At 36.1% G+C, this 16,264-nt stretch overlaps 2 protein-coding genes across 2 annotated transcripts in view; one reads left to right on the top strand and one right to left on the bottom strand.

Annotated features, from left to right (window-relative positions):
- CCDC152 (coiled-coil domain containing 152) overlaps window positions 1-4,580 on the top strand; it is a 43,622-nt gene extending 39,042 nt beyond the window's left edge. The window contains exons 7-9 of the mRNA XM_003810991.6: window positions 1,083-1,210; window positions 3,622-3,705; window positions 3,906-4,580. Of these exons, the coding sequence (XP_003811039.1) occupies window positions 1,083-1,210; window positions 3,622-3,705; window positions 3,906-4,028 (335 nt within the window). The 3' untranslated portion in view covers window positions 4,029-4,580. The remainder of the gene's footprint in view (window positions 1-1,082; window positions 1,211-3,621; window positions 3,706-3,905) is intronic.
- SELENOP (selenoprotein P) lies at window positions 4,127-16,228 on the bottom strand. The gene is made up of 5 exons (XM_008963340.4): window positions 16,076-16,228; window positions 12,389-12,604; window positions 11,139-11,351; window positions 8,901-9,018; window positions 4,127-5,577 (listed from the first exon to the last, which is right to left on the bottom strand). Exons 2-5 carry the CDS (start codon window positions 12,589-12,591, stop codon window positions 4,966-4,968), a joined length of 1,146 nt encoding a protein of 381 aa, XP_008961588.3. The 5' UTR covers window positions 12,592-12,604; window positions 16,076-16,228; the 3' UTR covers window positions 4,127-4,965.
- Between the last annotated feature and the right edge of the window lie 36 nt (window positions 16,229-16,264).

Raw genomic sequence — 16,264 nt, 5'->3', positions numbered from 1 at the left:
GGTATATACCCAAAGGACTATAAATCATGCTGCTATAAAGACACATGCACACATATGTTTATTGCGGCACTATTCACAATAGCAAAGACTTGGAACCAACCCAAATGTCCAACAATGATAGACTGGATTAAGAAAATGTGGCACATATACACCGTGGAATACTATGCAGCCATAAAAAATGATGAGTTCATGTCCTTTGTAGGGACATGGATGAAATTGGAAATCATCATTCTCAGTAAACTACCGCAAGGACAAAAAACCAAACACCGCATGTTCTCACTCATAGGTGGGAATTGAACAATGAGAACACATGGACACAGGAAGGGGAACATCACACTCTGGGGACTGTTGTGGGGTGGGGGGATGGGGGAGGAATAGCATTAGGAGATATACCTAATGCTAAATGACGAGTTAATGGGTGCAGCACACCAGCATGGCACATGTATACATATGTAACTAACCTGCACATGGTGCACATGTACCCTAAAACTTAAAGTATAATAATAATAAAATAAAAAAAAAAGAAAGCTAGGAAGCCCTTCATTGTGGGGCTTGTAGATTGTCTCCTTTCTCGTTAAAAATCAAAGATTTTCTTGAGCCTCTCATCCTAGATGTCATGGTGTCATTAACAGGAATAAGAAAGTTGGGAGAAGAAGAAATTTGATAAAGCCTAAAGATATGATGTGAACATGAGAATGGCCTGATCATATGGAATAGTATAGCAGGGGCTTCATGTAGCTCTAGAGTCATCCAGTAGTTTGAGCCCTTCATACCTAGAAACTCAGGCTTTGTGTCCCTCTTCAACCACTGTATCTCCCATTTATTTTCCAGGCCTTTGATGTTTAATAGTTTAAATTACCTTATTCATTCAAAAATATTTGGCAAGTGACCTCTGTGTCTCAAACATTATTCAGGGTCTTGTAAAAAACATAGAAAAGCTATTCTATACATACAACATTTCTAAAATATGTTTCATTAATAAAATTTACTTTTTTAGGAATGATTTAAAACACTAAAGAAATACAAACATAATAATTTTGAAATTTTTAACAAATGAATTTTATTTATTTCATTTTATTCAGTTGAATTAAATGAAGAAAAGCACAAAGAACTAATAGAGAAAAAGGAGATGGAAATTTCAGAGTTAAATGCAAAGCTAAGAAGTCAAGAAAAAGAAAAACAAAATGAAATAATCAAGCTACAACTAGAAGTAAGTGTTTGAGTCTGCTAAACTTGAGGACACATCCCTTAGTCTAAACTGTACTTTGATTGTTTTTCATCACAGTGAGATACATTTTAGGATTAGAAGCAATTCTGTGAGAGGGCTCCACACGTGCTCATTCTCCACCAAATGATTGCAGTAATCACGTACCATACAACTGTCATCTGCATTGCCTTTCAGCACTTGACCTGAAAGTGGACCCTTCAGTTGTTCGAAAGGTCCTGGTTTTTAGGGAGGATATTGCTTCCTCTGAGAAATTTTCTTCTCGGTATTTCCCACTTGACATCCAACTTTTCCTTTTAACTGCAGGCCTTTCTGACTGCAGCAACTTTAGGCCCAACACTAGGTGAGAGACAACAGCCTTTCATAGACTTTACTACCAGTTCCTATGTCTCATATGCTCTTTTCTGTATATGTCATTTTCTTGTTTTTCCCCGTCTCGGGGTAGATATTTTCTTCTAACCTATTCTCCAGCTTACTAATTCTATCTTTAGTGTATCTAATTGGCTATTAAACCAATACAGTGAAACTTTATTTTAGCTATTGTATTTTTAGCACTCACATTTCCCTGACAGAAAACTCAAGGATTATCTGCATTTTATGGTAAATTCTACGTAGGTTTCATAATTTCTACCATTCCAGCATGGGAAGAATGTTTCTAACGCTTCACATTTATTCTCATCCCAGCAGAAATTTGTCAAACCCCAGTAACCAACTAGAAATTTATTTTGCTTTATTTCTCATAAAAAAAACAAATTTCTTCCTAATAACTTTCTGGAAGAATATATATCCTGGGGGCAAACAAACCAAATTCCTACAATATTTTTTTTAAGGGACTTCTAATAGGGCATCTCAAAGGCTGAGGCTCTAACTCTTTGCTCAAAAGTCTTGAGTAGGCCAGGTGCGGTGGCTCACACCTATAATCCCAGAACTTTGGCAGGCCGAGGCGAGCGGATCACCTGAGGTCAGGAGTTCGAGACCAACCTGGCCAACGTGGTGAAACCCGCCTGTACTAAAAAAAACACAAAAATTAACTGGGCGTGTTGGCAGATGCCTGTTATCCAGCTACTCAGGAGGCTGAGGCAGGAGAATCACTTGAACCCAGGAGGCAGACTTAGCAGTGAGCCGAGATTGTGCCACTGCACTCCAGCCTGGGCAACAGAACGAAAAAAATAAAATAAACAAACAAACAGTCGAGTAGTTCATTTAACCGGATATCACAATCTCAAATGTACTTTGACAAAATATTTGTCCTTTAAATGTTTTCTAGACCCTATCAATCTACCCTTCCATCATTCTTCCGTTGCTTCCCCCCACCCCAACTTTCATTTTACCTTGTAAGAATTCACAAGTCTTAATTAAAATCACATACTACTCATATTCCTGAAACTTTGGAATCCCCAGGGTACTTGGTGAGTTACCTTGAGTAATCACTGGGCAGAAAGAGGACTGATGTTGACTTTAGATACCCTTTGCTGCTGGTGCTGCTGCTGCTGCTGCCATCTGACCAAGTGTACCACAAACCACAGGAAAGGCTGAATGGCCAACTGAAATTAATAGGCCATGTTTCAAGATCTACTACCAACTTCTAATCCTCCTCTGTTTGGAAATTTGCATTTTGTTTGCCATTTGGGCCTTATCACTGGTCTATTATTTGACTGGTATACACAGCTCCTTATTTGTGTTCATTGTACCTAACCATTTCTCTCCTCAAACCAGAGCATAATCTCAGAGTTTATTCTTAGTCCTCAGAGAGGCTATGTTAACTAAATCTGAAGAGAAGAGTTATATAATGGAATATTGTGGAAAAACAAAAAAAAATTGGCCTGTAAGAATGGCCTAGGAGAACTGTTTTTAACCTGATTCAGTTTAATTCAAACCAGCAAGGGTTCAAACTATATCGACAAGATCATATTCAAATTCTACTGTTCAGCCTCAAAGTTCCTGCAGAAAGCTACGTGAGGTTTTCTTCCATGACTGTTTATTACATTTTCTTTATAATACACGCATTTTAACGTAAAAATATTTTTACCTATATTTAAGTTAAACTAGATTCTAAACCCTGTCTGCACTATAGAATCACGTGATGTTTTGAGAAAAAGATGATGCTAACTGTACACCAGAATCTCTAAAGTAGTGCCCAGGCATTTGGTACTTTAAAAACAAAGAAAAAAAAAAAACCTCTCCAGGTAATTTTACCATGCAGTCAGGGTTAATCTTGTTTTTCTGTTCTTTGCTCTTTCTGAAAAATTATTTCTTAAAGATTTTTTCTATTGTCTATACTGTAATTTACACCTGAATAACAGATTACATGTCAAGGGTAACATGGATTATAATTATAGAAACAATTGTTTCTAATTGTCTAGAGTTTCAATAACTTTCTTTTCAATTTGATTCAGTTTGATGCCAAACTAGCAAGAGTTCAGACTAAATCAAAATCATATCAGGATTCTACTGTTTTGCCACAAAGTATCTACAGAAGGGTATGTGAGTTTTCCTCTCAGTATTTGTTGCTTAAGAAAACTTTCTAAGCATGTTTCTATAAAAATCATCTAATTCTTATTAACAATATAAGGTATTTTTTAAAATACCAATAGCAGAAGTGCATTTCTTTATTTTGTTGTTCCTTGTACTAAATTTTATTATTTCTGAATTGTAATAACAAATTTTTTGTTTCGTTTAGAAACTTCAACATTTTCAAGAAGAAAAAAACAAGGAGATTGCAATTCTTCGTAATACCATTCGCGATTTAGAGCAACGCCTTTCTGTTGGCAAAGATTCTCACCTTAAGCGTAGACGGTTTTGAGTTTAGCAGTAAATTCATTAGTTGGTATTTATTTAAAAGCAATCAAAAGTTTCACTTCTGTTTTCAATATATGCATACAGCCTATATAACAAACAAAGTCAGCTTTAAGGTTTTTATTGAATTTATTTGGACAAATCCGTACTGTATCCAATTCTGTACTGCATTCTTGCTCAATAGTATTAACCATAAAGGAGGTCAGGTTTATAGGGTTTGGTTTACCTATTAAACCATCATTGACTATGGAAATACTTACTAAGCAATATAGAGACAGACAATATTATCTTTCCCCTTATATCTTTTAAGACAGCCACTCAAGTTTTAGAAGAGTATGATACAACATTAGAGAAAGAAAGATACAAAGGCTTTATTCATGTGTGATAGTAAAAATCAGGATGAGTCTTAGATATACAAAAGATAAATGGATATTTAAAATAGTTATATATGCTTTTTAGCAAAATATTCACGTGTTAAGTATTTCTGGATCTTAAAATACAAAATCCACTTCTTTTATTAGTTAAAAGTAGAAGATTGAAAAGACAAAGTAATATTGTTTTGAGAGATAAGTAAAGAAAAAAATGGAAAGCATGTCTTTGTTGTTCTTCCTCCATTCTAAACTGCTAACTATCCAACAGAAACCCCTAGGTCATAGTTTACGTTTCTATTCTCATTAAAGCAAATAGAACACTGGAAAAAGAAAAAAAAAGACATATAAACCAAAAGCTGCAATCACCTTTCAGTTGCCCCATCATAAAAAATATGGTTTGAGTCAGTATTTCTATGACATAAAATTTAAAATCTGGAAGCCAATTCAGTAGATTTCTCCATGTTTGCACAAATCTAATTTCTATTTTTGGTTCACTAATTTGGTAGTTTATAAAAATGCTGGAAATGAAATTGTGTCTAGACTAAATTGGGGAGTATGTCCTATTTTAAATATTTAGTTTGAAGGTCATTCTCACTTTTTTGCCTGATTCTTTCAGCGTCAACTAGTACTGGCTTCTGTGGGTATAAGCTGCTGACTTATTTGTCAGGCAGCTGGAGGCAAACGTCACTGACAAGATTCAGTTATGTTCTCCTCTGCCCGAAGTCCCTGTCAGCTACATAAAGATGGGAGGTTTTCTTTACACTGTCAGGTGATTGCAGACCCTGTTTTTTCAAATATCAGATGTCGACAATGGCAGCAGCAGCTCCTAGGAGCCAACTCTGAATCTTTGGGCAATTTACAGAGTAATTGATTTATACATCTCTTTCGACAGAGCTTCTTTTGTAAATCTTGTAAATCTTCACTTCCTGGCATATCTTGGTTCTCTGGGTGACCCTGCCTATGCTGACCCTTGTGCTTATGGTGGTGATGAAGGCCTGGAGGAGCAGGATGAGTAGGAGCATTTGGTGCTCCTGGTTGCTGATTCTCTGAAAGCTCACTGCTGCCAAGGTGCTGATGTCCGTGATTGTGATGATGCTCATGATGGTAATAAGGCGATGGAGTTTCAACTGTTTTATCCACAGTAGCCAAAGATACACGTTTACAAAAGTCTTCATCTTTGAGAGTCTGGAACAAATTTATAAATCACTTTTTAACAAGCTTATAGAGATAGGAATAATGCGTGAAAAATGATTTGTAGAGCTAACATATGTGAAATTCCAACTAGTTAATTAGAATCGAGCTGGCTTTGTATTATATTAATGAGAAAGAGTCTAATGTTAGTCTCAACACCTAGACATTTTATTAAAGGCTTAAAAAGAAAGCCAAACCACTGTACTTATATTTGCAGAAGCAAATGAAGTAAACTGGCAAAAGGAACTTGGATTGCAGGAAAATCAAACTAATATCAAATCCTAAATTCAGTTGATCTGGGCCGGGCATGGTGGCTCATGCCTGTAATCCCACCACTTTGGGTGGCCAAGGCGGGTAGATTACTTGGGCTCAGGAGTCGGAGACCAGCCTGGGCAACATGGCGAGATCCTGTCTCTGCAAAATATAAAAAAATTAGCTGGGTGTGGTGTCAGATGCCTGTAGTCCCAGCTACTTGTGAGGCTGAGGTGGGAGGATCGTTTGAGCCTGCAAGGTGGAGACTGCAGTGAGCTCAGATGGTGCCACTGCACTCCAGCCTGGGTGACAGAGTCAGACCCTATCTCAAAAAAATAAAAAAAAATAAAAAATCAGTTGAACTATATGGAAACTTCTATACCTGTGTCAACGGTGCATCTTATCTAATACTATATGATACTATAATCTAATATTATCTCTGATAATTCAAAAATGCTAATAAACTCTGCTCAAATGTGTTAGTTTTTCATACTTCAACCTATGCCAGGAGATGTTTTGAACTTCACCAAAGCTTTGCTAATGTCTCCCTACCATAAGGCTGTCAGCTGAAAATAGCAAATTACTGCCCGATTCCCATTGACCATAATATCCATTCCGCGTGATCCTAGTTCTTTAATTTACTGGAAGTCTTTACTGTTTTGTGGTACCTACTAATCAGAGACTCAAAGCCTATAGATACAGAAATGTAACAGTAAATCTCAACCTAAGGCTAATTTGCAAATAAAATTACAAAATCAACTTAGAACCCAAAGACTAACTAAGTGATATGCTTTTGATGTTTTGAAGGTTTTAAAAGGTTATAAATTCCATTAAATTTTAGCATACAACTACTAAGTGGTACTTTATTTGGTTATTTCTGAATTACTTCTACATTAGAAGCTAATAGTGTTTGCTTACAAACTTATAAACAATTTGATACATGTTTAAAATATACTGTGTAATGTTCAAAGTGTTCAAGGTTTAAACAAACACAAATACCTATGGTAGTAGTCTAATTTCTTTCATTTATTTATTTATTTAGTGACGGAGTCTCACTCTTTCGCCAGGCTGGAGTGCAGTGGCACGACCTCGACTCACTGCAACTTCCACCTCCTAGGTTCAAGTGATTCTCCTGCCCCAGCCTCCCAAGCAGCTGGGATTGCAGACACGTGCCACCACGCTCAGCTAATTTTTGTATTTTTAGTAGAGATGGGGTTTCACCATGTTGGCCAGGATGGTCTCGATCTATTGACCTCGTGATTCATCCACCTCGGCCTCCCAAAGTGCTGGGATTACAGGCGTGGGCCACCGCACCCTGCCAGTAGTCTAATTTCAGAAACGAATTACTATATTTTACTGATTATGTGATGCATATTTCTTTAGATTTTAATATCTCTAAAATTAGAATGTACCATACTGTTGGTGGTGTTTTCTCACTGTATCCTAATTTAATTAGCAGCATTTTTTTTTCCTAAATAGTACATAAGATGTCATATAATCAGTGGTATCTAGGAGACAATGAAATAGAAAAACTCCAATCTGATTTGGCATATCAGATACTAATAGTGTCTGATCTGTAATTCGTATTTACAGATGATTCACACATTTTAAGCATATTGTGGTAACTATTAACTGCCTTTTTCAATATAACTGGGTATATTTATAACTAGCAAGCATTTGCACAAATGAGAAATGCAGAAATAATCCCAAAATATGAGGAATCATTATAATTAGTATTTATTAAATGCTTAGTATAGGTTGAGTTAGTACTTTTCTTTCATTACTCTTAGTATTTTCTTCCATTACCTCAGTCTCCTCATCTTTAAAAATAGTAAAATAACCCTCAAAAGATCATTATAAAGATTAAAATGTGAAAATTACATAACTAGAGTAAGTAACTTATACTCCTTAACAACTAAATTAATTAATTAAATTCGTTAAAAATTTGAGGCGGCTTTCTTTAGAGCTGGGGAAAATCTGAAGGAAATACAACTTACAGATAAAATTGTGAATTGTTTTTAAACCTAAGTTCAAATTTTCCCAATCTGACTTCTCAATGGAACATTGTTTAGAATTATTTTCCTTTTTGTTATGAACGAAAACAAGTCTAGTTAATACAAATTAAATTCTTTGAGTGCCTTTTTTATTTAAAAAAGATTTAAATATAGTTCTTCTCATAACAAGGAAGAAATATTTTCATGGTTGTTAGGAAATAAATACCAGTAATGAGTAGAAAACTTACTCCATTTTGAAGTAAACTCAAACTGCAGATGGGCAGGCAGTGGAAGGGCTTCAGGAAAAATCTGATAGCCTTGCATCTTCAATAAATTAAGTAGTTTCTGGCCCCAGTTCCATTCCAAGTAATGCTGTGTTACGTAAGCTTTGCTATTTTTATGTTCTTGTGCTAACATGTTCAGGATACTACAATAACATTGCTTTTTTGTGTTGACTAAATTTTTTGAGCACTTATGCCCATGCAACGTCATTTGGTGGTAACTGAAATACGATACATTGATTTTTAATTTCTAAAGCTCCTCTAGATAAAGGCAGCAACATCGATCTTCAAAAGATGTTTTAAACTAGAGGTTAGGCCGGGCGCGGTGGCTCACACCTGTAATCCCAGCACTTTGGGAGGCCGAGGCGGGCGTATCACAAGGTCTGGAGATCGAGACCATCCTGGCTAACACAGTGAAACCCCGTCTCTACTAAAAATACAAAAAATTAGCTGGGCGTAGTGGCGGGCGCCTGTAGTCCTAGCTACTCGGGAGACTGAGGCAGGAGAATGGCGTGAACCCGGGAGGCGGAGCTTGCAGTGAGCCGAGATCGCGCCACTGCACTCCAGCCTGGGCTACAGAGCCAGACTCCGTCTCAAAAATAATAGTAATAGTAATAAATAAATAAATAAAGTAGAGGTTAGATGACAGGATGTGTGTTTAATTATAAAAATTATTGTTATTTATTTTTAGTACACCTGCAAAAGCATTGAGTTTTCTAAATAAGTGTTTCATGATAAACTCTTAAAAGATTTCCTCTTTTCTCCCCAGAAAAATAATTCAGAAAAATACCGTGAGAGAGCAGTTTCCACATTTCTTTTCACAGTAAGCAATCTTAATGGCTTCTTCTACATATGGGAAAGTTAGGAAGGAAAAAGGCAAACCAAGATGATACACAAGACGGCCACATCTAAGAAAAAGGACAAATACAATGTCACTATAATATTTTCTGTATCACGATCCTACTCAAATACAGTCTGGGATACGTATTATAGGTTTAATGGTCATAACTAAGACCTTTTCACGCCTTTACTAAATTTCTCTGGATGAGAGCTACAAATGAGCTCCCAGGCACTGCACACCAGGTCAGGTCATAGCAACACTATAATTAGTCTAATACTAGTATTTTGAAATGTTATAGATATGTCACTATATAATATCAAAAATGTCATCACTGTGACTTGGTAAAATACAATTTTGTGACTGACTTATAAATTCTACCAGTGCCCAAACCACTAACTTATAAATTAGGCTCTGAAAATCACTTGAGCTTATCATAACTGCTAAGGCAGCACAAATTTGACACAACAAGAAATCATCACATAACAAAAAGATCTCCAAGCCTTGGCCAGTAGCCCATTTATTTAAAAATGTATCTAATGCAATGAAAATTTCAGCACAATGAAAGTATCAGAACATGTGGCATTGTCAGAAATGGTGGGGTTAAAATGTTCTTCTTGCCCACATTTTACCTAGTATATATGGTTTTATGTGACTATCAAAGGGTTATACTTTTAGGTTAGCCTAAAAATTAGAAGTTTAAAGGCCTAAAAGAATGAAATGTGAATTTTTAAAAATTTAGTATAAGACCAAGTAGGGCTCACCAGACTCCGGAGAGTCAAAAAAAACAAAGCACCAACTAAGAATGTTTATAATGGCATAATGCATGAATTGAGATTCCCTCAAAATAAAAATGTTTTATTTGTTCATAGAATCAAAAGTAGATTTGTGCAGATCATGCCTAAATGATTAACTCACTTTACAGTTCAGAAATTCAGGTATGTAGCCTTAAAATTATTATTTAGATTAAAATTAGAAGATATGGTTATTCATTTGCAAAAGAATTAGGTTAGAATTGTACAGGATATACAAATTGGTCATTCTTTTTATTTAACCGAAATGCCAATTTACGGGGATAATCAATTTTCTGTATTTTCCTCTTGGAATGGTGAACTCTTTTACATGCCTTACTTTTTAAAAAGTCGTTTCAAAAATAAAAGTCATTTCAAAAAAAATAAATGTGAATAAAGAGTTTATAAACTATTTGGCAATAATCAAAAGCAAATATATTATTTTAAATCACTTACTATTAAATACAAAACAAGAAGAAATCAAGTGAAGAGATTAGTGGAAAAATCTAGAGGAGTGGTCACCAGGAAGTAACTTGAGATAACAATTACGGATATGAGATAAATATACTCACGATTAAGAACCCATAGAATTTGATTAGTGACTGAGGTGAGAAGTGTGATGGAAGGAGTCAGTAATACATTCCTGTCACACAGTTTTGTGAAGGGGTGGATGGCAGCAAGGCTGCCATACCTGATGGTTTTTGTGACGTCCTGCAAAATAGTGGATGATGACTGGGAGTGCAGGGTCTGAAAATTATAGGATTATATGCCCTAGTGGTTGGCTGCATCTGCCTCCAATAGGTTGTATAAAAAAATCACACAAAAGTGAAAGTATAAGCATGTTTTAGAAGATAATCAATACAGATTTGAATAATTAAATTTAAGATGTTTGTGAATATGTCTAGGAAGTAGACTCGTCTGGAGTTCAGTCATTGTGTTTCAGCTTTGTATATATGGGGTCATCCTAATATGTGTTTTAATTGTAATCAAGGGATAGATGAGATTGCTCAGGTAAAATGTGCAGAGTGTGAATAGGCAGAAACCTGTATAGCCCTGAATAACACAAACACATACAGAATAAACCAAGGAAGAATGTGGGAGGAAGAAAAATCAGGAGGTGGAAGAGGAGGAAGTGTGGAGGAGGAGAAAGAAGAGGAAGGATATGGGGAAAACCAGCAGGGTATAGTGTCATAGAAATTTTTTTAAATGAGAGTATTTCAAAAATAAGGAGTGATTTTTACTTCTAAATGTTAAAGAGAGATTATATGAGATGAAGACTGAAATATGGCATTGTATTTAACAGTAAAGAAGATTGTTATGTGTGATGGGAAGTAAATAAATAGATAGATACGAAACAGTTATTTTTAAATTTGGGATGTGTTTGTGTGTATGTACAAACCTATCATATATGAGGAAGTCATCTTTGCTTCCATTTAAAAGAGTCCAGACATCTGTTTGGTTTTCTTCTTGTTGATAAACAGGAATATGCTCTGAAACCTTATTCTTAAGATGTGTGTATTTTAATCGAGAAGAGATTCCTTGATGATTAACAACAATATAAGAAATATTAGAATATCCTTCTTTCTTCAGTTTTACTCGCAGGTCTTCTAATCTAAAATATTTGGGAAGAAATACATAAAATGAATAATCTCATTTGATTTGATTAGTGGTTTTTCTCCCTCTTCCTTAATTTTCTATGTGAAACTCTCCTTATTTTTAATTAACCCATACTGCACCTATTCTTTATATTGTTGTAAAAGATTTTAAAACTTTCATTTTTAGAATTACTTAAAACTTGTGCTTAATTAAAACCTTATGCTTACACAAACATTGGTTCATTTAGTTCTCAAATTAGCACGATGAAGTGTATATATTTTGAATGTATCTTATAGGTAGAATGGATTCAACCAACCACAGATAAAAAATGGTTGGAAAAAAAAAGATGGCTGCATCTATAGTAGTGAACATGTAGACTTTTTTTCTTGTCATTCATTATTCACTAAATACAGTATAAAAATTCCTTACATAGCATTTACATTGTGTTAGGTATTATAAGTAATCTAGAGATGATTAAAGCATATGAAAGTATATGCATAGGTTATACATGCCATTTTATATAAAGGATTTGAGCTCCATGGATTTTGGTGTATGAGGGGGATCCTGGAACCAATCCTGCACCATTGGATGACTGTAAGGAGAATTCCACCCAATGAATATCTGGTGAATAACTCAACAAATATTTTTTATATTTATTTGTTAAATAACCCAAGACTTTGATAGCAAGCCTAGTGTTCTTTCTACTCTGACAAAACAGTCTTCTCTGCCTCTTGTATTGAAGTAACTGTTCTATTTGCAGAAGTACATTTTAGAGCATTTTCATTACACAAGTAATACATATTTAGTAGGAAGTTATAAAATATAGGTGCACAAAAAGAAGAAAAAATTTCCATAACCCTAGGAAACCCGCTGTAAACATTTTGGTCTGTATCATCCTAGTTTCTCTCTTCTAATATGTTCTATGCAAACACATAGTTTTTCTAAAAGTGTGACTTAATACATTATTTACACTTTTATTTTATGTCTATATGCGTGTGTGTATTTAATAGCCTTCCCCTTAAGGTATTTTAAGCCACAGAAAGACTGTCTTACTTAGATGCCTGCAGTATGCACAGGTATCAGCTGGCTTGAAGAAGAGCAACCACAGTCACTGAACCACTGGAGTTTAGCATTGGATCTTGATCTCTTATGCTCCAGGCTGGGGGTTGCTTACATAAGGAGCTTTGGTCCTGGCTCTCTGTTCCTCCCGATGGGAGGAGACAGAGAGCCAGGGCAAGCCCCAGGCTTCTCCACATTGCTGGGGTTGTCCTGTAAAAGAGAAAACCTGTCACTCTTCTTCATAGTTAACTTCACAGTCCTAACTATGAATTTCTATAAATCCTGCAGACATAATTCCACTTCCTAAAAATACCTAGCCCATGAATTCTGTCTCCAGAAAGTTATGTTCAGACTGTGGCTTATATAAATAAGTCTGTGACTTATACAACATTCTGCAAACACAACCTAACTTTTGTTTGAGACACACCAAGTTCTGACTGTTCTTTCTATCCTCCAAGAAGAAAGGGATAGGCCAGGTGCGGTGGCTCATGCCTGTAATCCCAGCACTTTGGGAGGCCGAGGCTGGCGGATCACGAGGTCAGGAGATCGAGACCATCCTGGCTAACACGGTGAAACCCAGTCTCTACTAAAATTATACAAAAAAAATAAAAAAAATTAGCCAGGCGTGGTGGCAGACGCCTGTAGTCCCAGCTACTCAGGAGGCTGAGGCAGGAGAATGGTGTGAACCCGGGCGGCGGAGCTTGCAGTGAGCCGAGATCGCGCCCCTGCACTCCAGCCTGGGCGACAGAACGAGACTCTGTCTCAAAAAAAAAAAAAACAGAAGAAGAAGAAAGGGATAAATAGAGAATTCTGCACAGAAATGAAAAGAGCCAGCAAAAAGAACCAAGGAAAAAAGACGATGGCAGAGAAGACAGTATACCAACATGAATGTGGCTCATGTCGGGCCCTTAGCTCTTCAAGTTCAAACATTCTATATTTATCTCTTGGGTATGGCTCCCTTTTGTTTCGCTTATTCCTTGAAGTCTGGCTGTATGTATCTAACCAAGTAGAAATATCACACATCTGCCCCCTCTACCATTTAAGACTCTTTGAAATCCACACTCAATTAGCCTATTTATTGGAAAGTTCCTATGACTAGAAAATTCCTAAGACTAGACAGCACTTTCTTTGGTAAAAAGATGCTTCCTCTGAGCAACGAAATTAAAATGCTTTTAAATACCTGACTAGAAATATCCTCAAAACTAGGGCTAGCTCTCTAAACAGAGATGTTCAAAAACAGGTGAACTGTAGACAGGTGATTAAAAAAAAGAACACATTCAGCAGAGAGGAGCAAAGAAAAATCCTCACAAGTAATTCAGGCTCATTTTGATGTAAGAATCTGTGGGGAGAGATCAGGACAAAATTTGAAAACTGGGAAGTCAATATATTTTCAAGCACTGATTTGAAATTTTTAAAAGCAGATGCATTTCTTTGGAGGTGGGGAGCTAATGGTAAATTACTTAGAGTGAGCCCAGAATTAAGAGAAGAATAGAAAAGCTAAAATCAGATAGATCTGGGCTTTAATGCACAGGTAGATATAGATAGAATTTTTAACCCTGATTGTCTTTCACATTATTTAACACATCAAAACTCCTACCTATATATAATATCTTGATAAGAACTTGACTAAAGGAAGAGAAAAAACTAGACAGAGTGAGGTGAGAGAGGTAGAGAGAGAGGACAAATTAACTTATTTAAGACCACTCCAACTACTTATTTTAATATTTAAAATATTCTAATATTTTAAGAAGAAGAAGATATATTTGGACTACTTCTAGAAAATTCCTCTAGAATGGTATTTACAATGATAATACAATTATCCTTATTATAGCTAATGTTTATTTAACTTTTATACAAATATATTCAGGTGGCACTAAGCACTTTTATATATCATGTCAGTTAATCCTTAAAACAATTATGTGACCATTATCCCCTTTTGCAGCTGAGAAAAACCATGGCTAAGAGTTTAGGTAACTTGTCTATGATCACACGGAGAGAAAGTCAGTCACAAGAGAGACTGGATTAAAACTAGTTTTGTCAAATCCTAAGCTACATCTTAGCTACTGCAATATATTGAGAGTTTTTAGATAGATCACCTTGTAATAACTATAGCCGCCAACTATTTTTGTTTATGCACTAAGATGCCAAAGAAAACATAAAAATAATTCAAGCTGTTTTATTTCTTAATAGAAAGGCTAGGTTTCCTCTGTTTCCTAGACCACAAATCCAGTAGTTACAGAACCTTGGCAAAAAATCAGCACTTGGTTTTTTCACTTTGTCACAGAGCACATGTTTATTTATCTATTTATTTATTTATTTATTTATTTTTTGAGACGGAGTCTTGCTCTGTTACCTAGGCTGGAGTGCAATGGCGCAATCTCAGCTCACTGAAAACTTCGCCTCCCAGGTTCAAGCAATTCTCCTACCTCAGCCTCCCAAGTAGCTGGGATTACAGGCGCCCGCCACCACGCCCTGCTAATTTTTTATTTTTAGTAGAGACGGGGTTTCACCATGTTGGCCAGGCTGGTCTTACACTCCTGACCTCGTGATCCGCCTGCCTTGGCCTCCCAAAGTGCTGGGATTACAAGCGTGAGCCACCGCGTCCAGCCCAGAGCACATATTTCAAGTAGCTGAATGGTGAATACAAATGAAAAGACTGTTTCACTCATTTCCCTCATTTAGGTTTATGATGAAAAAATAACCCATTGGCAGAGAGTTGTAGCTTAAGAGTTCACACTTTCGGATTTCTTCTGTCATAATCAACAGGCTGCTCAATTTTGTTTTCTTAAAATTATTTCTTACACAATAAACCTTTGATAATTATAGTTGTCAGACAGCTATATAAAAATAATGAAGATAAATAACAAAATTGGGTTTCCTGGAAGCTGATCCAATAAGAATTGAAAAGTAGTTGTAAATTTCACTATGTCACCACTTTTCAATTGCGAAACTTAAATTTCATGGCCACATTCAGACCTACATTTATGTAAAATTCCTCATTAAAAAGCAGGATATGTACAAACTTTCTCTGTCCTCCACCTCTGAACTTTAGGCCAGCATCTGAAAGCCCCTAATTCACCTGAATGCTCTCATTCACCATTTAAAATACAAAAGTTTGCATTTAATCACAGACCACCTAATTGTTGAAATGGGTTTTAGCTTCTTTAAGGGTGACCACTTCTGCACTGTGGACTGAACCTACTGTACCCCACTCCACCACTTTTTCTTCTGAAACTGTTCACAATATCCCTGGACATTTCTACAACACTAGAATGAGCATATTTCAGTGTCTGCTCTTCAAATCCAAATGGCTGGGTTTTTTCCCTGTTTGTTCTTACTCTGCCCTTCAGTGGAAAATATTTAAATTTGAACATATAATACTGCCTATGTAACATCACAACAGATTATAGAATAAAACGTTTGGATTTCTCCAGCTTCCTCTGCTCTCAGCTGTGCAGAAGACAGGGCAGAAATCAAGAACTGACAAATGTGCGCACTGGGAACTTCACCTACCACACCCAAGTTCAGACTCTTATTCTTTTTCTCTTTTATTATTTTTATTTCCTCTATCCACCTGTTTTCTGAATCTATTCTATGGAAAAAAACAATTTATCAGACTCAAAAAATATTTACCAAACTCTAAAAGAATAAAGTATCAGAAAACACGAAGTTCCTACTTACACAACCCCTTCCAACGGGCCTGCTTCCTTTCTCCTTGCTTTACTCTGGCAGCTCCACAAAGCCACAGCAGCACACTCTGATATTTATAGTCCTGTTGTTTACCTCACCCCTCAGGTATAGTCCAAAGTTCAATGTTCATTCTTGCAGTGACCTTGCAAGCAGAGCAAACCCCTGAGCTGATTGTTATCA

The sequence above is a fragment of the Pan paniscus genome, chromosome 4 (assembly GCF_029289425.2).
Source record: "Pan paniscus chromosome 4, NHGRI_mPanPan1-v2.0_pri, whole genome shotgun sequence".
In the NCBI taxonomy this organism is placed as follows: domain Eukaryota; kingdom Metazoa; phylum Chordata; class Mammalia; order Primates; family Hominidae; genus Pan; species Pan paniscus.
Note: the sequence above shows the minus strand (reverse complement) of the source record. Positions and strands in the feature narration are given on the sequence as shown.